We start from the raw sequence: 27,804 nt of genomic DNA, 5'->3' as shown, positions 1-27,804 counted from the left end.
TCCAAGGCTCTTCTGATTCCTAATATCAAAGCTGGGTTTGGTTTTTGTTTTGGTTAAAACAGTACTATGAATCAAGGACTCCCTTCATGGCAGTAAGGTCCAGCAAAGCTTTCCTGAAATCAAGCAAACCCACTACGCCTATCTACACTCAAGAAGTCTGCTATGGTGAGAGCCAGTCTCTGCTCGGCCTCTTCTCAGGATCCGCACATCAGGCACTCCTCTCTGTTCTCCAAAGAGCACACCATGGCTGCTGTGTTCCTCTCCTTCTCCTCCTCCTCCTTCAGGGCCTTCTCCCTGTCCTTCAGCTTTTCCTTGTTCAAAGTGAACTGGATCGGATTAGCCGCAGGTCTTGTCCTTAAATAATACATCCCGGTCTTTAAACCCTACAAGGGAAAGAAACACAGCTATTTAGAAGAATTCCAGGAGAACAGTACAGAGTCAAGATCTTTGTTCAAAATAACTACCATGTGGTCAGCTACAAAATTAATTTTTAAAACCTTTAAATATATTCCTATAAACCAACTTAAACTCTTTTTTAAATTTGCTTAAATAGATAGCTAAACCTTGGGGGTTTTGTCCCTAAAACAGGATTGCTTCTTTGGAATATCAAATATTTTTGTTCAGTTGTAGCTACTTTTACACGTATCACTTCCAGGTTTGTACAAACAACACTCCTGCCTTAGACTGTAACCATTTAGGGGATGAGACAGTCAAGGTAGAACAACAGACATCAACACTTCACAAGGGTCATCTTCCTGTCCAGTATCCCACATCAAGTAAGGGTCAACCTGTAATTCCACAGAAGGCCTCTCATATGTCAAGACATAAGAAAAACTGGGATTACAGCACTTATTATTACACTGTTACAGCTGGCAACAGTGTAACCTGGCTCACACACTGGATAAAGCAGGGACAAGGGATGCTTTTGAACAATGGATGGACAGTGAGTGCAAAGCTACTTTGGAAAAGGCAAGAGCGCACAAGATGGTCTGGAACAGAGAGAGGTCAGTGAAAAAGAGGGCAGTGGGCGAGAATGGAAGGCTTAAAAAACAGTATATAGGGGCAGAAAGACTGTAAGAGACAGAGGCCCAGGCAAGTGGAGCAAAATGCAGCCAAGTGCAGCCTCTGGCTGCAAGTGAGTCATTGTTCTAACATAGAGTTCATGAGTCCCCACCCCTAACTGAGGAGCTATGGACAGTTGATGGTTTCTTGGGGAAAGAAAGTCAACACCCAGCGGTACAAATTGGAGTTGGTGGGTTACTTAAAAACAAGAGAAAGAGGGCCAGGTGTGATAGCACACACCTTTAATCTAGCACTTGGCAGGCAGAGACAGGCAAATCTCTGGGAGTTCGAGGCCAGCCTAGTCTACAGAGCAAATTCTAGGACAGCCAGGGCTACACACAGAGAAACTGTCTCAAAAAAAAAGAAAGAAAAAGAAAAAAAGAAAAGAAGGAAGGGAGAGAGAGAGAAAGAGAGAGAAAGAAGAGAGGGACAGATAGAGAACACATTGTATAAAATTCTGAAAGAATAAAAATATCTAAAACAAAGGCCAGATGATGGCTCAGTAGTTTAAGGACACTTCCTGCCCTTCTAGAGGATCTAAGTGTTCAGCTCCCAGCACCCATATCAGGCAGCTCACAAGAAAACCCAAAGTGAAACTTTGACTGACATAAAAACCACTCAGGCTTAACACATTTGGACTTGAACTAAAAAAAACTTCCAGATGGCAATATGAAAAAGCAGCTAGAACAGAAACTATTTCAAATCCCAAATATCCCAAGCTGGCAATTAAGCCCTCTCAGGGTGCTCGACCAACCTGCTTCCAGCCATAGAAGTGCATACTAGTGAGTTTGCCATAGTTGGGCTCAGCAATATGGATGTTTAAAGACTGGCTTTGATCGATGAAAGCACCTCTCTCGGCCGCCATCTTGAGAACAGTCTTCTGAGAGATTTCCCACACAGTCTTATAGAGTTGCTTCAGGTCATCAGGAATTTCTGGTATGCTCTGGAAAAGGAAAACCATGTGTTGTTGTTTTAATGTCAATAAGAAAGCAATATAACTAACAACAGGTTAATGGTGCTTGCTACAATGCTTGGTTTGGTCTTCCTATAGATCTGACATTGTCATGCAGTTAGTATCTTAATGGTTATAGCAAGTGTGCCCAAACTGCTTATCTCTTGCTTAGAAAGTCAATAAAATCTCACTTAACCAATCAAATATAAATCTGATGTAGTAACTTAAATATCAGCTGGCTTATGGGCAAAATAGTTATTGTTCTAGATGTATTTAAGAAAGGAAAGGGATGCTGGGCAGTGGTGGTGCACGTCTTTAATCCCAACACTCGGGAGGCAGAGGCAGGTGGATCTCTGTGAGTTCGAGGCCAGCCTGGGCTACTACCAAGTGAGTCCCAGGAAAGGCGGAAAGCTACACAGATACACAGAGAATCCCTATCTCGAAAAACCAAAAAAAAAAAAAAAAAAAGGAAGGGGAGCAGGCAGTGATGGTGCATGCTGAGAGGCAGAGGCAGGTGGATCTCTGTGAGTTTGAGGCCATCCTGGTCTACAGAGCAAGTTCCAAGACAGCCAGGGCTACATAGAAAAATCCTGTAGAAACACCTCCCCCAAAAAAAGCAGGGATGGGAGTGGGGGTAGAGTTAAGCTAATAAATGACAGAAACACAAATAATCAAGACTTTACAGGCACAAGATCAAAGGAAGCAGTGAGCTAAGTCAGAACGCCACAGACTGCACTTAAGAGTCAAAATGGTTTTCTTAGCCCTACGGCTGACTGACTACATTGAAATACATGACCTGGCTGATGCTACAGTTTCTAACATGAAAATCTGAAAGTTAGAGGAGCAGTTGCCAAGCTGGCCAGTGTTTAGCCAAGGCATCCATCTACACAAATGCAATCATTTTATTGTTAAGCACTACCTGACTACTTTCTAGACTGTCTCAGTCCCCCATGCTTTTAAAATTTAACTCCAATTTTAGGTTTTTAAGAAATCTGTAGGTCTGACTGCTACTTCCTGACATTCTTATTTACTTGGCAATACACGCAACCCAAGCTTCAAGATTTTAAAAGCTCCCCAATTGTGAAGAAAAACTGAGGACTACTGTTTTATTGGAGAAACAATAAGGATTATGTAAAGATGTATATTAAAACAAGCACAACAATGCAGAAATACAGACACATTAAGAGAACCTGTATGGCCACAGTGAAAGACCATTTTTCTCTGTATTGCCTGGGAGAAGGGAGATGGCACCACAATGTTCAGCTTAGCTCATAGAAAGTACACGCCATTTCTAATCTGTACCTGGATGGACCCATTGCATGCGATAATCTGGTTTTTCATCTCTTCATTCCACAAGCCCCGCTCAGTAAGATCTTTCAGTAAGTGAGGATTCACAATCTGATGAAAAAACAAAAAGATGTCAAGAAACAAAGTTACACTGGCAGGGCCTATAACAGATCCCAGGCCTAGAGTTCAAAATAAGGAAGACGGCTGAATTACTTATTAGATACCCTAATAAATGCCATTGTTTTTTAACAAAACTGAGAGGACCATTTCACCACACAAAGCTACATCCCTTTAAGGTCTTGACATCTATTATTGAAGAAACAATATATTGTGGTAATCATTCTACAAAGTATAAACACATGTATGTACATATATATGTACCACACACATATACATCAGATCATCACATTATTTGTCTTGGATTTTTATAAACCTTATTTTACTAACACTACAAAAATGTTTAAGGGCTGGGCGGTGGTGGCACACGCCTTTAATCCCAGCGCTTGGGAGGCAGAGCCAGGCGGATCTCTGTGAGTTCGAGGCCAGCCTGGGCTACCAAGTGAGTTCTCTTTGGTAACCATGTCTGAGAACCATTCTCTTGTCTCCACCTCCTAATTGCTAGAATTAAAAGAACAACCCGTTCCTAACCTGAGAACCACTTTAAAATGATACTTTTTTAAAAATAGGATGGGCGATGCTATGTAGCCTAGGCTAACCTAAAACTAGAGTGCCTCCTACTTCAGTTTCCCAAGTGCTAGGATTATAAACACAAGTCACCATACCTAAGTAATGCTATTTCTATGGGCACCTTTAGTATCCCAACTAAAGCATGTGAGGTATGAAACATGTAGGGCATGGTGGAACATACCCATAATCCAACTACTCAGAGGGCAGAGATAGGAGGACCACTGCAAGTCAGAGGCCAGCCTGGTCTACATAGTGAGGCTTCTCAAAAAAAAAAAAAAAAAAAAAAAAAAACCAGAAACAAACTGGGCAGTGGTGGTGCACGCACGCCTTTAATCCCAGCACTCGGGAGGCTGAGGCAGGCGGATCTCTGAGAGTTCGAGGCCAGCCTGGTCTACCAAGTGAGTTCCAGGAAAGGCACAAAGCTACACAGAGAAACCCTGTCTCGAAAAACCAAAAAAACAAAAAACAGAAATAAACAATTAGGCACTTGTCAACTCTGACTCAGCCATACATGGTGGTGCACATCTGTAATCCCAGCACCTGAGAAGTGGAGAAAGAACAATCTACTTAAGGTCATCTTCAGCTACATGGCAAACTGGAGGTCATCCAGGGTTACCTGAGATTGTCTCAAACAAAACCCGAAAACAGCTTCTTTCGTACTGTTCCTCTGGTCACTGGCTGCTTCCATAGATTATGGGTAAGCTTTTACTCCCAGCTTTCAGAAGAGCTCCCACAGACCTGGCTGTAAAGTTCTCACCTGAAATTCTCCTGACAAGACCCTGCGAGTGTAGATGTTACTGGTATAAGGTTCAATGGACTCATTATTCCCCAGAATCTGAGCAGTTGAGGCAGTAGGCATTGGGGCAATAAGTAAACTGTTTCTTACACCATACCTTAAAAGAAAAAGATCATTAGAGATTATTAGAGAGTCTGCGACACTGTATTATAGCAGAAGCTGAGAATACCACCACAGAGGCATGTAACCACATACCTACTTCAAACTACAAGGAGTACACTTCACAGCATGGATGCCACTGCTCCACTGTTCTAAAATGTCCACCTCTGAACAGACCAGCACAGTTTTAACTGCTAGCAAGTCTTATAAAGTCCTCACTTATGTCACTTGTTCTGTGACACTCAGGAGTCACACACAGCACTCAATGCACTATTTTGCCCAGGGAAACTGAACTCAGTCCTGAGCAGCCCATCTGTATCACGGCACATTCATTCAAGCCCACTCATCTTTACTACATGCCTTAATGATCACTGGCTCCTTCACAAAACAATGCTGTGAAAGTGGTCAGAACTAGTCACCTATTACAACTCTCCATTATCCTGTATAAAAGGAAAAATTATGCTCAGAAAAAAAATTCTAATTTCTCCTACTACCAATTATTAGCTTCTAAAAAGTTAATTTTTTCACTTTTCAGTACCAAGAGTATTTAAAGAATATACTATTTAACATTCTAAGAAAGCTCCACAGCTTAGCCTAAGATACCAATTCCAGGGCCTGCAAGATGGTTCAGTGGATAAAGGCATCTGCCACCAAGCCTGATAACCTGAGTTCAATATACAGAATGCACATGGTAGGAGAGCTCTAACTACTTCTGGCTGTCCTCTGACCTCTATGCATGCCTCAACATACATGTATGCGTGCACATATGTACACACAATAAATAAATATTAAAAAATTTTTTAATGTATAGAGACCAACCTGCATGGCATTTTCCTGACCAGGTGTGCAACAAATACAAATGTCAAAACAAATACATGTTCTTCAAGCATTTCCGGTGACTAACACCATTGCACATACTTTGTCTGCACTGCTTGTTCTAAGTTCCTACAATACAGACAGCCTATCCTTCTGACATTCTACACCTGTGGATCGATATGGTGCTCAGCATTGAGCCTCAGGGCCTACAACTAGGTTCGCAACCTCAACCTCACTGTCACTTTCTAGACATAAGGCTTCAAGCAAACCACCAGTTTTCTCGTGCCTTTACTTCTTCACCTGTAAGTCCCAATATCACATTCATAGATAGGAGACTGCTATGAAGTCACACCTGCTACAGATGATTCCCTATTGTAATTGCTGAAAACATTAAGATCTACTTTCACTAGAAGATCTCCAAACCAAACCTCAGAATCTGTCAAGTTCCAATTACATTTACATGACCAAACTGTATGTACGGAAGAGGTCTAGAAAAACACATCATCAATGAGACTTATCTTTGAAGAAAGGAACAAATTTTAAAAGAACAGTTTCTACTTTCGATTTTATTTCTGTATTTAGGGTAGGGCATGGGGTGGGAGGTGTCTACAAGTCTGTAGCCAGCCTGGGCTATAGAGTAAAATCTTATTTAAAAAAAAAAACAAAACAAAACTATTTATAAGCTCAATGAATAAAAGAGTAAAAACATTTTTTTAAAGTAGACCTGTTTGGGCCAGGCAGAGTTGGTGCACACCTTTAATCCTAGCACTCTAGAGGCAGAGGCAGGAGGTTATCTGTGAGTTTAAGGCCAGCCTGGTCTACATAGTGAGTTCCAGGACAGCCAAAGATACATAATGAGACAAGGTCTGGGGGGAAAAAAATTGACTAGCATAAATGTTCAGCTCCTCAAAATAACACCAATTCATACAGAAAAGCTTACTGTGTGCTAAAAGGCTTTCATTGACCTAAGCAAGCTTCACATTATTATTTCTTACAGTTTTCTAAGCCATTTCTGTGAGATAAGTCACAGGCCCAATTCAAATGTAACTCCTGAATAACCAGAAAGCCCCAGTCTCCTGGCGTCCATGCTACTTTATACATCTCTACTTACTTTGCAATCTTCTCCTTGAGAAGCTTCCAGTCCCACAGGTCTGTAGGAGTAACATTCCACATATCATACTGAAGAATCTAAGAAATAAATACCCCATATTTATGATGTTACTCTCAGGCAATTTAAAACAACGACCAAAAAATTTTTAAAAAGGGCTAACTGCCATATCCCCACATCCCAGTAAATGCTGTCTTGTAGGCAACACATTAAGAAATATCAGCTCGCCTGGCAGTAGTGGCGCACACCTTTAATCCCACACTCGGGAGGCAGAGGCAGGTAGATCTCTGTGAGTTCAAGGCCAGCTTGGTCTACAGAGTGAGTTCCAGAACAGCCAGGACTACTTCACAGAGAAACCCTGTCTCGAAAAAACAAAAAACAAAAATAAAGAAAGAAATATCAGCTCTTTGGCTGAGCAGTGGTGGCTGGTGGCACACACCTTTAGTCAGTCCCAGCACTCGGGAAGCAGAGACAGGCAGATCTCTGTGAGTTCAAGGCCGGCCTGGTCTACAAAATTAGTTCCATGACAACCACGACTATACAAGGACACTCTGCCTCGAAAAACAAAAAGGACTACTGGCTCCAATGAATCTCTTGGACAAAGTCCCATTAAGCATACTGATCAGAAGCAGCCTGGGACCTCATCTCAACCACATTCCTGCAGATCTACAAAGTAGGAAATCTTAACATTCATGAAATGGTTTAAGAGATGCAGTCCTTTTATAATAAAGCGTACTCTGTAATCCTTGCTTCCTGATCTGTTTATTGGGCTAAGCATACCCCAAATTCCAAATAACTACACACTAGACTTTCTGAGTATCAGAATAAATGCAGAAACTAAAACTTTATACAGAAAAGAGACATACTACTGATGACAAGGGCAGCATGGAAGACAGAATTCTAAGATGGCTCCCCAGATTCCAGTCCCTGGTGTCACAAGCCAGGGATAATCTGTCTTCTACTTGAATGTGGATAGGATCTGGGAATATCATAGATGTCTCAGTGTCTCTTGCAGAACAGTGACTGCTGGATTTAGGGTCCACCTGAATAAATCTAGGCCTCAATAACCCAGAACAACCCCATCTCAAGGTCTTCAACTACATTTGTAAAGACCCCTTCTGCAAACCAAGCGCTCTCCCAGGCTCCGGGAAGCAGGATGTGTGTTCATCCTTTGAGGAGGGGTCATTATTCAGCCCATTACTAGTACTCATAGGCAAAAGGAAATCTCAACCACATACTTACTCCTTTGCTGACTGGAGAGCCCTCATACGTTTCATAAGGGCCATACTCCTTTGCTAGGTCACAGCTGGCTTCCAAAGCTCCATAATAAATAGTTTCAAAGATCTGCTTATTCAATAACTGGGCTTCTGGGCTCTCAAAGGGGTATCTCATCAGGATGAAAGCATCTGCTAGACCTTGTACCCCAATTCCAATGGGCCGATGGCGTTTATTTGATAAGTGTGCCTTTGTGGGAAAAGGAAAAGATCACTGAACACAAAAGGTAACATTCTATACCACTGACACACATGACCTCTTCATTCCCACTCTCTCACACCATTCCGAGGACATTCACTTAAATTAGGACTTGCAGCCATGACAAACCGTCCATCTTGGATTCAATAACAACCAATACGCAGGGAAATTTATCCATACCTCTGGAATAGGGTAGAAATTTATATCAATTATCTTATTCAAATTTCGGACAATGACTTTAGTGACTTCAGCCAGTTTCTTAAAATCGTATGTATGTTCCGGTGTGACATACATATTCAGAGCCAGAGAAGCCAAGTTACAAACTGCAACCTGCAACATAAAGAAAGGGTTCAGATCACATGATCTTTTGGTGTCTTCTCCCTGTATCAGTGAGATCATTAAAGTCTTTAGATCGATCAGGTGTGAAAATTTACCAACAGCCCCCCATACCAGTGCTGAAGACCAAACTCAAGGAATTATTACTCTTTGCTGAGTAACCTCTTTACAACTAAGCTAAAGCACCAACCCCTAAAATTAGGATTTTCTCATCATTTATCAGTATATTTCTAATCCCAATGATTCCAACTATCCACTATCAGTTACATATGTGAGTTGTACTATTCAGAATACTGAAATAGTTCCTAACTGTACTCTCTGATGCATTCCATTCTCCATTTTCCCGGGGGGCTAAATTCTTATTTTTAAAATACAGCTTAGTTAACATAATTACGCGTGTGCGTGCCATGCATGCGTGCGTTGCGTGTGTGTGTGTGTGTGTGTGTGTGTGTGTGTGTGTGTGTGTGTGTGTGTGTTTTCAGTGCTGGAAAACAAAATTCCCTTCAACCACTTCAGTAAATTCAATGAGGGACTCACAAGTAGTAATGACCTCTACAATTCCCTCAGTATGCTAGGTAGCTTCTCTACTTCTTTACCTACCTCATCTTTGCTGGTATACTCTACTATTTCTGTGCACAGGTTGCTGCATTTGATGGTTCCCAGGTTTTGCTGGTTGCTCTTTCGATTACAGGAATCTTTGTAGAGCATGTATGGGGTGCCCGTCTCTGTCTGAGATTCAATGATGGCATACCAAAGCTGCTGAGCTTTCACAACTTTGCGGACACGACCCTGCTTCTCATAACTGAAAGACAAAGACAGAATTATTCCAATATTCATACCCTAGGAAGAATACATGAAAATATAAAATTATGCAAATTTTCAAAGCTTTACTAAAGGGGAAAAAAAGCAATGATATTCATCATTTTTTAAAGACTGGTTCTATTTATCTGTGTATGTGTGTCTGTGTAAGTATATGTGCATATGTGTGCATGAGTGCACATGGAAACCAGAGTCGGAGTAACTGGTGTTTTCAGGATGCCTGGCTTGTTATCTGGGTGCTGAGAACCAAATCAGGGCCTCAAAACTCTGCATGTGCACGCTTAACTACTGAACCATTCCTCCGACCCTGATATCCATTTTCTATAAGCTGAGACCACCAGAAAACCAGGCAGCTTTAGATTCCTTCCAATGACCCCCAACAAATCAATAACACTGTTCAAAATAAAAAGGAACAAAAGTCATCATCAAAATCATGGCAGCTGCTTACACAGCCTCTGCCTTGCAGCCTGCACTTACCTTTGCTTTTCCTTCTACTTTTCTTTCATACCTGGCGTGACCTGGGGATATTTTACCAGACAGTCTGGGCTTTCTTTCTCTGAAGTCCTCTCCCCTTGTACATGCAGCTGCTTACCAAACACCATTGCTGAAGCTGCCTACTTTCTTGGACCCTAACTAAGTTTAAAAAGCCTGGCTTTCTCTCTTCCTCTTACCCATCTACCTCCCTGCAATTGCTGCTATTTATAGTTTGCCTGCCTGTTATTTTTCTCAAACTGTAGTGAAACTGTCATTAAGCTTCAAAATATAAAAACAAAATTTACTACTATGCTAATTCTAAAGAACTGTCAACATGTAGGTCCTAGTTATTTGGGATTTATGTTACTGGGGCCAGGAGGTGGCTCAGTCAGTAAGGGTCCTTGCTGCCAAACCTGAGAATCTGAGTTTGATCCTGAGGACCCACACTCCTACAAGGTGACCTCTGACCTCCATATATGCACTGTAGCACATTTGTGCCCCCAATCCCAAAATAATTACATAAATGTAATGTTTTTAAAAATTACTATGCTATAAAATAACTCTTCTCAGTTTTTATAAGGATCAATTAAAAAAATACCAAGTACTCAAATTTTAAGAAGATAAATAATTTTGGTGAAAAAGTCAAGACACCTCTAACAACAATCAAATTAATAATTACACTCTCTTCTGGATACTTTCAAAGATTTCTAGAAATGAACTAGTGATTAAGTATTTTTTTGGTTATCCAATGGTAGGGTTCAAACTTGGTGCCTCACAACAGGGTAGGTAAATGTTCAAGAGCCTTGGCTTTAGCCCACCATAAACACTTCTGATATTTGGATGCCCTGAGTAAGAGAAACCATGGCTCAAATGATTATAACATTAATATTTTTCTCATACCTTTCATACAACTTCTCAAATTCCTCTCCCCAAACTTCATCCAGACCAGGACACTCATTTGGACACATCAATGACCAGTCCTACAAAGAAGTAGAAACAGCTATGAGAAATATACAACCAGCCATTGCCTACTGCAAACACCACAAGAAGGGGGCTTTCATGGAAATGCGGTGCAGTTCTACCTGTTTGTATGGCCTTTAAAACACTTAGGTCAGGAGGCATCTGCTCTCCAGAACAGAACGTCATCTGTGGCATCACACAGGCGAGTCTTTAGTAAGCACAACTTAAAAGGACAGAAGAGCAAAGCCTGTAGGAACCCTGCTGCTGTGAGCACAGGTGCCCAGCCCTCTCACCTGGTTAGTCTCCACTCGCTTCATGAAGAGATCTGGAATCCAAAGTGCAAAGAAGAGATCCCGGGCTCGCTGCTCTTCCTTCCCTGTGTTCTTCTTCAAGTCAAGGAACTCAAAGATATCTAAGTGCCATGGCTCCAGGTAAATAGCAAATGCCCCAGGCCGCTAATGGTAAGAAAGTCAGCATTCTTATCAAAATCAATATAAAACAAAGAGGCTTCATATTTTGTAAAGCATTTTTATGATGTCTCCTTTCATCTTCACTGTGATCAGTTGAAAAAAAGTATCAAAAAATAAACTATGAGTTAAGATCACTTGCTGCTTTAACAGAGGACCAGAGTTCAGCTCCCAGCACCCACATTAGGCAGCTCACAATTGCCTTTAACTCCACTTCCAGGAGATCTGACACCCTCTTCGGGCCTCCACAAGTACCTGAATGCAGGTATGGACAAGGACCCCCCCCCCCACACACACACACACACAAGAGTAATCATTCAAAGTGACAGTGAACTACAGGCTCTTCTTCAAGGTAGGGTAGCTCACTTTATACCATGACAAGATATCAAGTCCAATTAAGGTTACTTTAACTTTAGCAATGTAACAAGTGTCTCATTTAAGGTTAAAAGACGGAGCTGGCTGGGTATGGTGGCACATACCTGTAATCTCAGCACTTGAGAGGGAAAGGAAAGAGAATCAAGAATTAAGGGCCAGCCAGAGATACATGAGACCATGTAGCTCAAACAAACAAAAAATGATGACCTATCACATGAATGTTGTCAAAAAGTCCCTTAGATAAAAATTCATAAACTAGTAGTATGATTAATACACCTACCTATTTATAAGGGACTTAGTTGTAAATCTAATACTGGATAAACAATGCAATTCTCTCAACTCTAGGGGAGTTTCATTGTGATTTCTTTTTTGTTGTTGTTTTTGAGATAGGGTCTTACTGTGCAGCCCTGGTTGACATGAAATTTGCTTTATAGAGCAGGCTGGTCTTGAACTCACAAGATTGTCATGCCTGTGTCTCACAAGTGCTGGGATGGAAGGCATTTGCCACCACCCAGCTATTGCTTAAGAAAATTTAGGATGAATTATTACAAATCTATTTCAAAGTTAGGTGTTAACCTGGGTAGGCTGGCACATGGCTGTAATGTCAATACTTGGAAGGTAGAGACAGAAGACCCAGCCTCAGCTATAATAGTAAGTTCAAGATTGTGTCTCAAAGAAATAAAAAAATAGGGACTCAAGATGTCTCAGTAGTTTAGAACTCTTGCCGTTCTGGAAGAAAACCTGGGTTAGGCTCCCACATGGCAGCTCACAACCTTCTATTAACTCCAGTTCCAGAGGATCTGATACCATCTTCTGACCTCCATAGGCACCAGGCATATACATGGTATACATACATAGAGGCAGGCAAAACATACACATAAAATAAAAAGAAATCTTTTAAAAAATAAATAATAAATCTTAAAAAGTAGGCCAGTGAGATGTTACAAGGAGTAAGGGTGCTTGCCACCACTCCTGACAACTTAGTTCAATCCTTAGAACCCACATAGTGGAAGGTGATAACCCATTCCTCCAAACTGACCTTCCCTTGTGCAGTGTGACATGTTCAAACATACACATAATAAATAAACAAATAAAAACTTTAACTATAAAATGACTTCTTAAAGAGCTGAACAGATCAGTGACTGCTAAGATCCTGGGATAAAGTATGTGTGGTCGAGAGTAACAGCAGTGACTGCCTGCAAGAGGACATGAGCAAACATGGGGTAATGAACGTGTCCTGTATCTTATGATACGGCAGTCATTCGAGTGCACTGCTGTTAAAATCCATTCAACTATGTATTGAGTTAACAATTATGTCTCTTTAATTTGACTAAGTTACAATCACACAATACTCAAGACCAGCCTAGACTGCACAGAAAGTCTGAGGTCAGCTTAGGGTTGCAAAACAAGATTCTATCTTTTAAAAGAAAAGCATGGTATTTAGAGAATTAGGGGAGTGGAAAGATGGCGCTACAGTTAGGAAGAGGATGGGAGTTCAGTTTCCAGCACACACACTGAATGGCTCACAACCACCTATTCATAACTCCAGCTCCAGAGGCGCCAATGCCTTCTTCTGGCCTCCATAAGTACTCACTTGTACATGCTCACACACAGAGATATACACATACTAATCACATAAGAATAAAACAAATATTTAAAAACAAAGTACAACAATATATAACTGAACCAACTTTTATAGCTAAAGACTTTCAGTTCTGATTTCTAGCACTTGCTAGTAATAAAGTTTACCTTGTTTCCACCTTGATCCACATATCGAGCTGTGTTATTGTATACTCTCAGCATTGGTACAAGGCCATTTGAATTGCCATTAGTCTGAAAGAAAGGTTAAGAGTAAAGGATCTGGATGAGCTAGGAAAAAAAAAAAAATTCCAAAAGTAAAAACCTGTTCCTAATCTTTTGTTCAAGCAGTGACTAATTTCTAAGCAGCCATCTATGAAGTTTTACCTGGTCTCCCTCCATCCACACCTCAGCAATGAAAATATAATGCCCAACATAACAATCAACAAAATGTTGCTAAGTTATGTTCAGCTACTTTAACACAACCCTAATTTATAATGAGATATAGTAAGTCAAAAAATTCCAAAACCAAGGTAACTAAATTTAAGCTCTGAAATCTAACAGTCATTAGATAAAGATATACTTAGAGTATCATTAAAAAAAAACAAAACAAAAACAAAAACTATGATAGCACTTTCCCCACTAAAGAATTCAAGGCAACTTGGTAGCGCACGCCTGTAATCCCAGCACTTGGGAGGCAGAGGCAGGTAGATCTCTGTGAGTTCAAGGCCAGCCTGGTCTACAAAGCTACAGAGAAACCCTGTCTTGAAAAACTAAAAAAAAAAAAAAAACCACACACACACACTAAACAAACAAAATAGGTAGATAAACAGATACATAAATATATAGACAAAATAGTACAGAGATTATGAAATATTACTCACAAAAAAGACAGAATATTACATACCTGAATACATCATATAACAATTCTTTGGGAATTTGACTCCATAGGTTTAATTTTTTTTCACATTGCACATAAAAATACTGATATCACTCCCTCTAGGCCACATTACCAATAGGTAAAAGAAAGAAATAGTATGGAAATCCAAGTCCTACATACACCATTATCTTGGTTACCAATGTCTGAAGCTTCAATACTGGCTCTATCACATAGTATGATGACTGATCCAGAAAAAAATAAACTTTTAAGCCTCACTTTCATCTTGTGGAAAATAAAATCACTGGTGCCTAGATTATTGTAAACTCAGATGCTAGCATGTGTCTGAAATGGTAGCTATCTCCTAGGTTGTAGTAAGTAAAGAGAGTAATTCCTACAAAGTATTTGTAACAGATTTGACACACAGTGAGCAATCAAATGATAGCTAGCCAGGCATGGTAGCAACAATCCTTTAATCCCAGCACTTGGTAGACAGAGGCAGGTAGATCCCTTTGAGTTCCAGGCTAGCTTGATCTACACAGTGAGACCCTGTCTCGAAACAAAAACAAATAGGCCAGGCATTGGTGGGGCATACCTTTAATCCCAGCACTCGGGAGGCAGAGCCAGGTGGATCTCTGTGAGTTCGAGGCCAGCCTGGTCTACAGAGTGAGTTCCAAGAAAGGCGCAAAGCTACACAGAGAAACCCTGTCTCGAAAAACCAAAAATAAAGTAAAATAAAATAAAAAAAATGGCTGCTATTATTATTGTTTTAAAAAAATCATAATTCTAAAATCTGAGCTAGAAAATATTAAAGATTATCTCACATAAACCAACCCTCCAATGACTCAAGAAATAAAAAGACTCACTCCCACTCACACAACTAGGCGATAATTAACAGAAACCCATGTCTCCCAAACACTAGCATTATCATACCCATGACTGGTTTTAAAAGTCACACAACTTAAACACGTACCCCAGCAATGTAGCTGCCAGTAGCCCGAATACAACTCACAGCAACACCAATTCCCCCAGCAGACTTAGAAATCAAGGCACACTGCTTCAGAGTGTCATAAATCCCTTCAATGCTGTCATCTTTCATACTCAAAAGGAAACAGCTACCGGGAGAAAAAAAGGACGATTAAAGCAAGGAAATCAATCAATGAGTCACAAAAAGGGACTAGATAATCCAGACAATTAAGTCAAACAAACGAGGAGATCTGAAATCCACGAAGTTCCTAAGTGTTTTCAGAGGATGGGAAACACCTTTCACTGAACAGGAGACACCAATACAGCCTATGATTTTAAATTAATCTTGCTACCTACCTTAGACATTAAGCCCAGAATAAAGTTTTATAGGTAAGCCTAAAATATTAGCCTGTTTTTTACCAGACTACTTATGTGCCAGGATTAATTTTCTCAAACTAACTCTTAAACATACATCAGACTTTTCCAACTGTTAGTAAACCACCAGGAAAAATAAACTTTTTTGTTTGTTTTTGAGACAAGTTCTCTCTACATAGCCCTGACTGTCCTGAAACTCATTATGTAGACCAGGCTGGCCTCGAACTCACAGAGATCCGCCTGCCTCTACCTCCAGAGAGCTGAGATTGAAGGCATGCACTACCATGCCCAGCACTACAACTGAAATATTTTGAAAACAAAAACCTGTCAGTCAATTCTTTGACATGTACATAAAAAATATAGTTCTCTTTCAGTCTTTTTTCAGATGGCCCCTCTACCTGAACTTTGGCTCTATCTTATCAAGCTCCCAATTCATGAGCATTACTCTACCAGGGACATTTCAACATCTTGATGTTAAACTACTCAAACAGATTCTATTCAGACTTTCTATAACATTCTCAGGTATTTGGAAAGATTAGATACATACATCTGTATGGCATCTTCCTCAAGAAGTAAGATGCCACAAGGGGCCAAATTACAATTCCTGTAATTAATTAACCTTCTGAAGTCTCCCTAAACTCAACTGTATACAATTCATTAATGTATGTAGTCTTAATTTACTTTCATGGTTGTAAAGCATCCCACTGATCGAGTATCCCATATGTTCATGGGCTTATTGATGATCATTTTCCATCTATTTGCTCTTCTAAAATATGCTATGAAAATTCTTCCCTTTCTCCTATTTATTTACTTACTTACTTTCTTATAAGGGTATACAGCCCAGGCTGACACTGAATTCTCCATCCTTCTACCTCAGTACTACCATTTCCAATGTTGCTAAGACAATTCTTGAACAGTTGGGTGCTAGGAATCAATCTCAAGGCTCTACACATGCTAGCAAGCACTCTACCCCAAAGCTACAGCCCCACCCTTGATGTCTGGAGGCAGAGTTTCCCTGTATAGCTCAGGCTAGCTGTCAATTTGCTTTGGAGAGCAGACTGGCCCCAAATGACAATTTTTCTGTGTTTACCCGAGATCACAGGCACACTCATCATGCCTGGCTCTTAGCAGCAGACCTTGAATTAAATGTTCTAAATGCTAAAGTACAGAAACACAACTAATGTATTTATATTAAACTTCTATTTAAGTATTTTGCCTAAATCTCTTTAATTCTAATAACTTGTCCAAAGACACTACTGAATTCTTTATGTAAAAATCGTATCTGTGATCTTATTCTTCCACTTTCAATCATTTCTTTTTCTTATCTTACAATGCTAGTTCAGGCCTCCACTAGCACACTAAAAACAGTGATAGATCTAAGAGTTTTGTTTCCTTTTCAGATTTATTTTATTTTATAGGTATGAATGTTTCACTTGTTAAGCATATGTGTACCACATGTATGTATGCCTGGTCAGAAGGTGTCAGATCCCATGGAACTGAGGACTGGACAGTTGTGAGCCACCACATGGGTCTTCTACCAGAGCCACAAGTGCTCTTAACCTCTGAGCCATCTTTTCAATACCAGATCTAAGGTTTTTGTTGTTGTTGTTTGTTTTGTTTTGTTTTGTTTTTGAGACAGGGTTTCCCTGTGTAGCTTTGCGCCTTTCCTGGAACTCACTTTGTAGCCAGGTTGGCCTCAAACTCACAGAGATTTACCTGCCTCTGCCTCCTGAGTGCTGGGATTAAAGACATGTGCCACCAACGCCCAATCAGATATAAGTTTTTAATGGATCTTTTACCAAATTAAGGAGGTTATTTTCTACACCAATTTTGCTAATGAATTGTATTATAAAACAGCAATGAATTATAGAAATGTTAATATAATGAAATATGTATATAGACACTGGCATATTCTTGAATTCCTAAGATACACAGACTTGCTAAAAGCATTTTTTTTTTTTTTTTTTTTTGCTTTTACTTACTCCAGACAGTGTAAACTGTGATCCTTTTCACAGCTAAGGACATCACTAGTAATCCTATTCTGCCCATAAATTCAGGAACCATCCTTAACCCAGATTCAGAACATCACAAATTCAATTTAATTCCCATGTATCTCTTTCACCTCATTAATCCTTTCACAATTTTTTAAATAAATTACTGCAGGAATTTCTTAACTAGTTCTAGATACTTACTAGTCATATCTCTTCTTACTAATCATTTTAACAGTGCTGAAAAGTCTTGAGCCAAAGGTCTTGTGCATGCTAAGCATATGATCTACCACTGAGCTACAGCCTCTTTTTTTATTTAAAAACAACTCTCTTGGAATATAAATGACATACAATTCCCTATCAAAAACTTTTTGTTCAATAGCACCTAAAATACTCAGTTGTACAACTACTACCACCGTCAGGTCTATAAAGTTCTCACTAACAGCATTTGCCCTCTTCCAACTTATTTACCCTAACAGATTGTTCCAAATGCAAATTATTTAATCAGAGCAGGCAATAACTGAAGTTTTTGTATGTTTTTAATGTATGAACCACCTGGCTTTTTATTTCCCTAGTCAGACCATTTAGAGGCCATAAAGATGACTCAGTGGTTAAGAGCACTGGCTGCTCTTTCAGAGTACCCAGGTTCAATTCCCAGCATCCACATGGCAGCTCAGAACCATCTAAATCCAGTTCCAGGGATCTGATGCCCTTTTCTGAACGTGGGCAAGAGTGCACATGGTGCACACATATACATACAGACAAAACACTACTATAAATACATCTTTGAAAAAGAAAACAACAGCAAGGAAAAACAGCTTTAGATGCTACATGCCTGGACAGTTGTGGGCGGTTGGTCCCAGCATTGAAGAGAGTAGGAGAGGCATGAGTAAACCACTTCTCAGAAAGCAGGTTGTATGTTTCAATTGCAGCATCAATATCCTCTTTGTGAATCCCCACAGATACCCTCATCAACATATGCTGTGGTCTTTCAGCCACTATAAACAAAGTAGGAGTTTTCAGACAATGGGACATGTCAGAATAACTAGGATCAAACATATTTGAACAAAAAAATTTAACACCAAAAGAAACTTCAAAAAACTTTACAAATAAGCAACACAATTATTTATAATAAACCTAAAGTTCAAATATCATTTAGAGATATTTTGCTATCCTTACCATGTGATAATCCCCAGAACCATGAGCTAAAAAAAATGCTATTCTTTACAATAAAGCAACAACAAAAAGGTTATTTGGAAGGCTGCAAAATGGCTCAGCAGGTAAAAGCACTTGTTGCTAAAGCTAACAACCAGAGTTCAATCCCTGAGTCCCACATTGTGGAAGGAGAGAATCAATCAGCTCTTACAAGTTGGCCTCCAACTTCCACATCTCTCTCCCTTCCCATTCCCATGCACACATATAAATTTTTCAGATGTTATGGGTGTTTTGTTTGCATATGTATGTCTACGTACCACGTGCATGCCTGGTACCCACAGAGACCAGAAGAGGACCCTGGATCCCCTTGAATTGCTGTTACAGATAGGTTCTTAACTGCTGAGCCATTTCTACAGCCCCAAAAGCAATTTATGTTTTAAAGTGTTATTTGGAGTCTAAATAGAAATGTTAAGGTTAATAGTGCAAAGCTCTACATTCAACGTAATTAACAGAAAGCTAACATACATTTTCATTTCTTACCTTTTCCATTGATCTTCAACAAATAGGACCGCTCCAGTGTCTAAAAGAGCAAAGTCACCTAAGAATTCTCAAGTTTTTAAATACAGTGGATATGTAATTCATAGTAAGGTGATCTGATGAAATCTCTCAATCTTATCATTTTAAATAAAAAGGATAACATTTACCATTTCTACCTGCAGTCTAGCAGATTATCACCTGGCTACTCTGCTTCAGCAGAGATTACATGCAAACTCCTGGGAAAGGCCCGCTTGCATACAACAATGCTACAGGCTGTGGTATGCGGCGGCGGTGGCGGCGGCAGCGGCAGCAGCAGCAGCATGATGTCTTAACATCTGTGCAGTGCTTGTAAGAGACTAGACACTACCCCCAAGCAACATAATCGATCTCCAGAAGAGCATGTTGAATCTCATTTATACCCATTCTAAGGAGGGAACTGACTGCATAGCTTATGAATAGGAAATGGGAAAGCTGAACCCAGTTGGTCTGATACAAATATCCCTGCCCTTAGTTACTACGTTGTGTAATCAACACAACAGACAAACGCTTCAGAGTAGAGAGTCAATAGTTATTGCAAAAATAGTAGACCATGGAGTGATTGCGACAGATTATCCAAGTAATTTTAAAAATAATCCACGAGTAATATTTGGAATGTTCAAAGATATTAATGAAAAAGCTGTTTTTGCTTATTTTAAAGTTTCACCACTACCATAATCCTACCATAACTAGGAACATCAAAACTCAATCATCAAACATAAAACCCTATATTTCTGGATTTAAGGAGGAATACCCACATATTTACTTACCTTAAAGCCAAAGTAGTTATAAGAGAAATCTCTGTCGTAGATAATGGCAGAATTCAGGCGCTGAAGGGAATCAAGAAGAATCCGTAACTAAGATAGTAAAAGCTACTTTCACAACTTCTAATACGTTTTTGGCTGACTCCAGAACTAAAACTAATATAGGAACCAAAGAGACAGCACTGTCATTACAGAAATCAAACACTGAAGGGCAGAGGGATGAGGAACTTTAAACCAGGCACAGAAGAGTGTGGGCCAGCATCTAAGTGACAGAGCATTAGCATGCACAAAATCCTAGGTTCCATCCTTAACAGCACAAAAAATGTAAAACTTTAAGACTTTTTTTTTTTTTTTTTTTAAGTTTTCTAGTTTTTGAGACAGGGTTTCTCTGTGTAGCTTTGGAGCCTTTCCTGGAACTCACTCTGTAGACCAGGCTGGCCTCGAACTCAGAGATCCACCTGGCTCTGCCTCTCGAGTGCTGGGATTAAAGGCATGCCCCACCACCGCCCAGCTAAAATATAATTATTTAAAAACTAGAGAACTTACACTGTGTGATTAATTTCCCAATTTTCCCTTATGTTTCTATCAAATTTGAAAGAAATGAGCATGAAAGTGACAATATGGTCGTCCTTAAACTTGTTTTCATACTAGTAAATATTAAAATATTGGTACCAAATACTGATTCATATTTTTCATATTTTTTAATTTTATTGCATGTGTGTACACTTATTTATTTAAATTTTTGTTTGTTTTTTCAAGACAGGGTTTCTCTGTATAGCCCTGGCTGTCCTGGAACTCAAGTCTGTGGAACAGGTAGACTAGCCTCCAACTCAAAGATCCTCCTGCCTCTGCCTCCTGAGTGCTGGCATTAAAGGTATGCACCTGGCTTCATTTATTTATTTTTGAGACAGGAACTTGCTATGTACCTCTGACTAGCCTGGACTCACTAAGTAGACCAGTAGTCTGGTCTTGAACTTGCAGGAACAGTCCTGACTCAGCTTCCTGCCAGGATCATAAGCATGTACCACCATTTTCAGCTGCAGATTTTTGTTTTGACAATGAACCCGCTTTAAACTGAACGAAATAAATATGTGTTACAAGCAAACAAAGTAGTTTATAGGCTTTGAAAATCCATGGTCCTTTTAACAGATCTAAAGTAAATTACTATTATGGCAGTAAGATTTTATAAATTGGTCATTGTTAAAGAGTTTTGGTAGGTTATTAAGTCATTTAAAAGAAAACAAAGGTAATTAGGAGTGATCTGATCAGTCATACTATCTGAAACCCGGTTCCCTTTTACTGTCAAACCTTGAAGGGCTTTTTTTTTTTTTTTTTTTTTTTTTTGGTTTTTCGAGACAGGGTTTCTCTGTGTAGCTTTGCGCCTTTCCTGGAACTCTCTTTGTAGCCCAAGCTGGCCTCGAACTCACAGAGATCCGCCTGGCTCTGCCTCCTGAGTGCTGGGATTAAAGGCATGCGCCACCACCGCCCAGCTTGAAGGGCATTTCTGTAATCAGAACCAGGTATGGGCTAGAATGATCAGTGAAGAACTGAGGTACTAGACTATAAGTATTTGTTTATTTTCTAATATTTACTTTTAGGCTCAGTTTTTGCTCCTGTTGTCCATCTTTAACTTATGCACAGGGCCAGGTGTGGGGGTGTAGGCCTGCGAAAGCACTCCAAAGGCAGACAATACAGCACTGCTGCGGGTCCTAGGGCTACACATTTAGATCTTGTCAAGAGAGACTAGAGTAGAAAGAAGACAGCGGTTAAGAGCTGCTCTTTCAGAGGACCAGGGTTCAATCCCCTGCACCCACATGGTGGCTCAGAACTATGTGTAACTGTGGTGGTCCCAGAGAATCCAAGCACACATATGGTACACATAAACACATAACAAGGAAAAGAGCCACATACATAACATAGAAATAAAATCGAAAGAAAGAAAACCTTGAAGGAAAAAAGGGGGTGGGGAGAAAGACTATATTATAAGTAACATATAATTGGCCACTTTTCTTTTACATCTCCTTAATAACTGCTACATACTTAGAGAGTCAGCCAACTAATCTGTTACTTAATGTTAAAACAGGCTTCTACCAAAACATCGACATGTCTATCATACAAGGCTATTACTGCAGTGAAAAATGGAAAATAAACTTTCACCAATAGAGGGATTCTCTTGGGTACAATGAAAATAATCTATACAATGGAATGTTATGCCAGATAGGATAAATGAGGTAAATTCATAAATGCTGATAATGATGAGTTATAGTTCTATGTGAAAATACCAACAGTGAGAACAGTATGCCTAACATAGTGCACACGCACGCACACGGTGTATACACACACACACACACACACACACACACACACACACGCACACACGCACACACACACACACGCACACACGCACACACGCACACACACACACACACACACACACACACACACACACACACACCACACACGGTATATACACAGAACAGCTCCAGGTAAGTATGTTTTAAAAAATGCTAAGGAAAACCAGAATCTAGAGCAGGAGAACTAGTTTTTATCAATGCCTTTTGTAGTGTTTAAATGTTCTTGAATGCGTTTTGTTTTGTTTGTTTTCAAGACAGCATTTCTCTGTGTAGCCTTGGCTATCCTAGAACTCGCTCCTTGGAACAGTCTGGCCTTTAACTCAGAGATTTGCCTGCCTCTGCCTGAATGCTGGGATTAAAGGCGTACATCACCAGCATCCAGCCTTAAATGCATTATTAAAATAAATCAATTTCCACCAGAAAAAAAATGTTGTACATACATCCTTATTGGCCATAACAATATCCAGCGTCGAACTGGCCACCATGGGAGAATGTCTGCCGTTGTGTGGATTTATGTAATTGTAGAGATCCTCCATCACATCTGAGAAAAGATAAAAAGGAAAGTCAAAACCACCTCATGGCTATTTTAAAACAGTGGCTCTCAATCCTTGTTTTTTTAATACCAAGCCACTTTTGGTGCCTAGCAGAGAAAATACTCAACAAACATACTTCTGTCGAGTACCCATAGAATAGTACATTATATATACAAAAGAAAGTCTTCAAAGAAAGCGAATATAAGCCCTTATAGCTTAACAGCAGTTCCCAAGTAACTGATACACAGCTAAAAGGGGGGGTAGGAGGAAGGAAATGCAGAAATTAAAGTCACTTCTTGTCATTTTCTTCTTTTTTAATTCTTTCAGAACAAAAACTTAGGTCAGCAAGATGACTCAGCAGGTGAAGGTATTTGCCACCAAACCTGATGACCTGAGGTCTATCCCAGGAAGTGACTCCCACAAGCTGTCCCTTGACCTTCACATGCACACACACACACACACACACACACACACACACAAAATAGGCAAACACAATTAAAGATTAATTAAAAAAATTAAAAAGAACAGAAACTCAAGCCAGAATGATGACATATATGTGTAATCCCAGAACTTAGGGAATAGAGACAAGAGAATCAAGAGAGTTCAAGGCTGGCCTTGGTTACAAAGAGTTTGCAGGCATGCTGGGTTAAATGAGACCCCGTCTCAACATACACCACAGACACACATAATTTCATACAGTAGGTCAGCTACATGGAGAAGCAGGAATTTCTAGTTCCCACCCTACACTGAACTGTATATGGTTTTTTAAAATAAGATGAAATCTTAGAAACTTACGTAATTATTATTCCTATAACTTTACGACAATATTAAATTCTTTCTAATGTTGTTACTCCAGACATACCACTGAACACTTTCTTTGTTTCTTTGTGCAAGTTAGAGACAGCAATCCTTGCTGCTAAGATGGCATAGTCAGGGTGCTTCGTAGTCAAGGTTGCCGCTGTCTCCGCAGCCAGAGTATCCAGTTCCACCGTGGTGACCCCACTATACAGGCCCTGGATTACTTTCATGGTGATCTGAGCCTACAAAATAAAACCAACAGTTATTACAGCTTTTTCCAAGAAACAACAGCCTCCTTAAAAGAGTAGTTAAGACAACCAAAGTTATAACATAACACACTCTCCTCATCTGAAAAACATTATTCATCCCAATGTAAGAATTCATAAGCCAACAAAACGACTGAAAATGTATCCTTACATATAAAATTAGAATTAGTGTTAGGTTCTCTTTTTTGTGGTGGTTTTCTTTTTTTTTTTTTTTTTGGTTTTTTTTGGGACAGGAGTTTCTCTGTGTAGTTTTGGTGCCTGTTCTGAATCTCTCTCTGTAGCCCAGGCTGGTCTCGAACTCAGAGATTCGCCTGGCTCTGCCTCCCAAGTACTGGGATTAAAAGCGTGCGCCACCACAGGGTGGCTATAAGAATGTTTTAATTTTAGGGTTGGGGATTTAGCTCAGTGGTAGAGTGCTTGCCTGGCAAGCACAAGGCCCTGGGTTCGATCCTCAGCTAAAAAAAAAAAAAAAAGAATGTTTTAATTGAAATTGATTATATTTTCTCTCACAGTAGTAAGCATAAATGTACAAAGAATAAAGAAAAAATTAAAAGCAAACACAACAAAAAAAATCCCACAAGCACATAGCACACATGATCAGGAGACAGCATGGAAAGTCTAAGGACAGAGGTCTCACTATGACAACTGACCTATTCTTTGGGACAGTGTCTCCCCGAGTCTGGAGCTTGCCATTTTGATGTGCACCCGGGATCTGGTCCTTTCTCCGTGTGCCTAGAGCTGCGGTAACACACACTGCTGTACCTGGCTTTTCCACATTGATACTAAGATCCAAACTCGGAGTCTCGTATTTACAGAGCCCATCATACATTTTAAAGGAAAATAAATTCTAAATTGTGTCTACATATTTACTAAATCTTTTAAATACAACAACTTAACTAGTAACATTGGCCAAGGCACACATCTCCTTGAAAAGCAGCGGGAGTGAATGGAGGCGGTTACTGAGACTGTATCTGTAGCACAGCTAAGCCAGTTTGCTTCTGACTGTTTCCTTGACTCAAGAGATTAAATGCGAAATCCATACAGTTTCTGGTGCTATGTGGTAAACAATCAGAACTCGGTCTAGCATAACATCCATGTGCCACATCTAATAGCATCCAGACTTTTTCAACAGGTTCTGCCCTGGGAAGCTGGAATCCACTAAGGCACCCCTGCATATATGGACATGTGTTATAGATGAGGCAAGTGAACATCTAAGAATCAAGGAGCTCCACTTGATTCTAATTGCACTGCCACTGACTTTGATCAGCCCCTCCGCTCTTTGGACCTGCCTTAGCTACAAAACAAAGGAGAGGAAATAGGATAAGGTTGCAGATTCATCCCAGTATTAACATTTGACTATTTTAATCAGTATCTGGAAGTCGAAAATGTGTACACTTATAATAATATACTTTAAAGTACAAAACTATTTCCTCACTTGGCTAACTAAACATTTATCAAGTACCTAATTAGATAAATGTCACACTGTGGCTCTAACAAGAATAAGATATATTCACGAGGGCTGGAGGGATGGCTCAGCAGTTAAGAGTACATACTGGTGGCTCATATCTTTAATCCCAGCACTCGGGAGGCAGGTGGAGCTCTATGAATTCAAGGCCAGCCTGGTCTACAATGAGAGTTACACAGAGAAACTCTGTCTTGGGGGGAAAAAAAGTACATACTGCTCTTCCAGAGGACTCAAGTTAGGTTCCTAACACACATATCATGGGTGACTCACAACAGCCTATAACTCTAGCTCCACAGGATCCAACAACTTCTTCTGGCCCCTTTGGGCACCCACATACATGAAGCAGATACTCACAGAGACATAAAACAATTCTTTAAAAAAAAAAAAAAATACTCATGAACTCACAGCTGCAGTAGTTATCTGCACAAGATTTCTGCAAGATTAGGCCCATCAGTATTTCGTCATGAGTGGAGGATGAACTCATGGGACCCTACCCTTAGCTGTCCAGTTAATGGTTGCAGGAGGAGTCAAATTCCTCAGAGATGTAATCACTGGTAAGTTGCCCTTGCTCAATCAGGTAAATTAAGCCCAGACTCCTGCTCATACAAGCAGCCCTAACTAAATGAAGTGGGACAGACCAGGACACATGCAGACACATGTTCACACACAAAAACACACAGACCAGGACACAGACAGACACATATTCACACACAAACACACAAGAGTACTAGATGGACTAATGGAGAAGAGATCTGGTGAGAAGGTGGTAAGAGGACACTGTGGAAAAGATGATAAAAATGTATTTAATATATGTATGTATACACTCTTAATTCTAGATACACATACACAACCAGTTTCCATACTGTGTGGCTAAAACCCCAGGAACACCGGCAGCAGAAAAGGGTGAATTAGATGCCTCAACAGAGGTAAGACCAGGTGCTCCTCTTTGTTCACATACAGAACTCTCTGAAGGACACTTCAAAGTCAAGAAAAGCCGCAGGCAATATATTCACATTTAACACTTAAGTATAGTTAAGTGAAGGTCTAGAGATAAGAGACATAAAATCACAGGAAGCAAAGAATCCATCATATATACTATATTTACTTACAGGATCAACAAAGTCCATATTGAGTCCATAACAGAGTTTCTGGATTCGTGATGTAATTTTGTCAAACATAACTCGCTCTTGGCGGCCATCTGAAGAATCAAACACAGTTTGCACTAGCAGTTATAAACTGGCATTATCAAAGATTCAAGTGCAATTAACTTTGAAATTGACCAAAAAGAAACGTTCACTAAGAGATTGTCTTTGGGGTCTGTGGAGACAGCTCTGTGGTTAATCTTACCAATTTGGTTGGATTAAAAGTCACCTATCTCAGGATTTAGGAGGCAAAAGCAGGTCTCTGTAAATTCAAGGCCCGCCAGGTCTACATAGCAAGCTCTAGGCCAGTGATATATAGTGAAACCCTGTCTCAAGAAACAAACAACATAAAAAAAAAAAAAAAAAAAAAAAAAAAACACGACCTCTCCCAAGAAAACTCAGGGGCCGATACCACACTCCCACCTCACAAAAGACCAGAAAACTGACAGGTGACCCTGTGGTGTCCAAAGTTTTTTCTTTCCGTATTTCCTCCTGTGGCCCGGTCAACTTCATGAGCTTTTGGGTTTTTTGTTTTGTTTGTTTGTTTTCGAGACGGGATTTCTCTGTGTAGTTTTGGTGCCTGTCCTGGATCTCGTTTTGTAGACCAGGCTGGCCTCGAACTCACAGAGATCCACCTGGCTCTGCCTCCCGAGTGCTGGGATTAAAGGCGTGCGCCACCACCGCCCTGCTGCTTTCTTTCTTTCTTTTTTTTTTCCCTTAGGAAATTAAAAAAGACAGACACAGAACTGTTATCAGCCATGAATCTAGCTGAAGGGCTTTTGCGTCAGTCTCTGAAACCTCCTCGGTAAAATGGAGCCAAAAGCTACCTCGGACGGTGCTCAGAACAGTCCCTTCCGGAGGAACTCTGGAGGGCGCTTAGTTAGGAAGATGGAGGCAGACTGAGCTCCGACGCGGGCTCGGCTGGTGGCCCGGCGGGAAGCCGCGGCGAGAAGAGCGGGAAGGCGGAGGGCGGGCGGGTGGCGTGAGCAACCGCGGCGACTCGGCAGCCGGGCTTCCCTCTCCCGCTCAGCCCCACGGGCTCCTCACCTCGCTTGATCACATGCATGGCCGCTGGTGGCTGAAATGCGCTGGTGGCTGAGGTGCTGAGGGGTTCGGGAGCAATTTGCAGCTCCAAAGCGCTGACAGGACGGAGCCGACGGTCGAACTTGAGGTCTGAACCAGGAGCCGCTCGGCGAATCGACTAAAAACGCGCCACCGACAGCACTTTCCTCACCAGAAGGAACGAAAATCCGAACTCC

General features: G+C 40.4%; 1 protein-coding gene across 2 annotated transcripts; it reads right to left on the bottom strand.

Moving 5' to 3' along the window:
• Positions 1 to 27,804, bottom strand: Rrm1 (ribonucleotide reductase catalytic subunit M1). 2 transcript variants are annotated; one of them, XM_036173268.1, is made up of 19 exons: positions 27,593 to 27,804; positions 26,513 to 26,601; positions 23,737 to 23,914; positions 22,782 to 22,882; positions 19,994 to 20,053; positions 19,191 to 19,230; positions 18,331 to 18,493; positions 15,140 to 15,281; positions 13,461 to 13,544; positions 11,163 to 11,324; positions 10,810 to 10,889; positions 9,217 to 9,418; positions 8,461 to 8,610; positions 8,050 to 8,271; positions 6,811 to 6,887; positions 4,746 to 4,881; positions 3,317 to 3,412; positions 1,817 to 2,005; positions 1 to 383 (listed from the first exon to the last, which is right to left on the bottom strand). In XM_036173268.1, exons 1-19 carry the CDS (start codon positions 27,609 to 27,611, stop codon positions 195 to 197), a joined length of 2,379 nt encoding a protein of 792 aa, XP_036029161.1. In that variant the 5' UTR covers positions 27,612 to 27,804; the 3' UTR covers positions 1 to 194. The 2 variants fall into 2 exon arrangements, with proteins under 2 accessions (XP_036029161.1, XP_036029170.1); XM_036173277.1 differs by lacking the exon at positions 27,593 to 27,804 and adding an exon at positions 27,373 to 27,575.

This window comes from Onychomys torridus, chromosome 1, assembly GCF_903995425.1.
Source record: "Onychomys torridus chromosome 1, mOncTor1.1, whole genome shotgun sequence".
Taxonomy (NCBI): domain Eukaryota; kingdom Metazoa; phylum Chordata; class Mammalia; order Rodentia; family Cricetidae; genus Onychomys; species Onychomys torridus.
The sequence above is the reverse complement of the archived record's forward strand: the minus strand, read 5'-3'. Positions and strand labels throughout refer to the sequence as shown.

Excerpts from the sequence above, each read along its gene's own strand:
- Rrm1 (XM_036173268.1), bottom strand. Across the intron at positions 20,054-22,781 it reads TTGTTATGGCCAATAAGGAT|CGCCTGAATTCTGCCATTAT; the intron begins GTATGTACAACA and ends GATTCCCTTCAG. Across the intron at positions 15,282-18,330 it reads AACCGCCCACAACTGTCCAG|CTGTTTCCTTTTGAGTATGA; the intron begins GCATGTAGCATC and ends TTCTCCCGGTAG.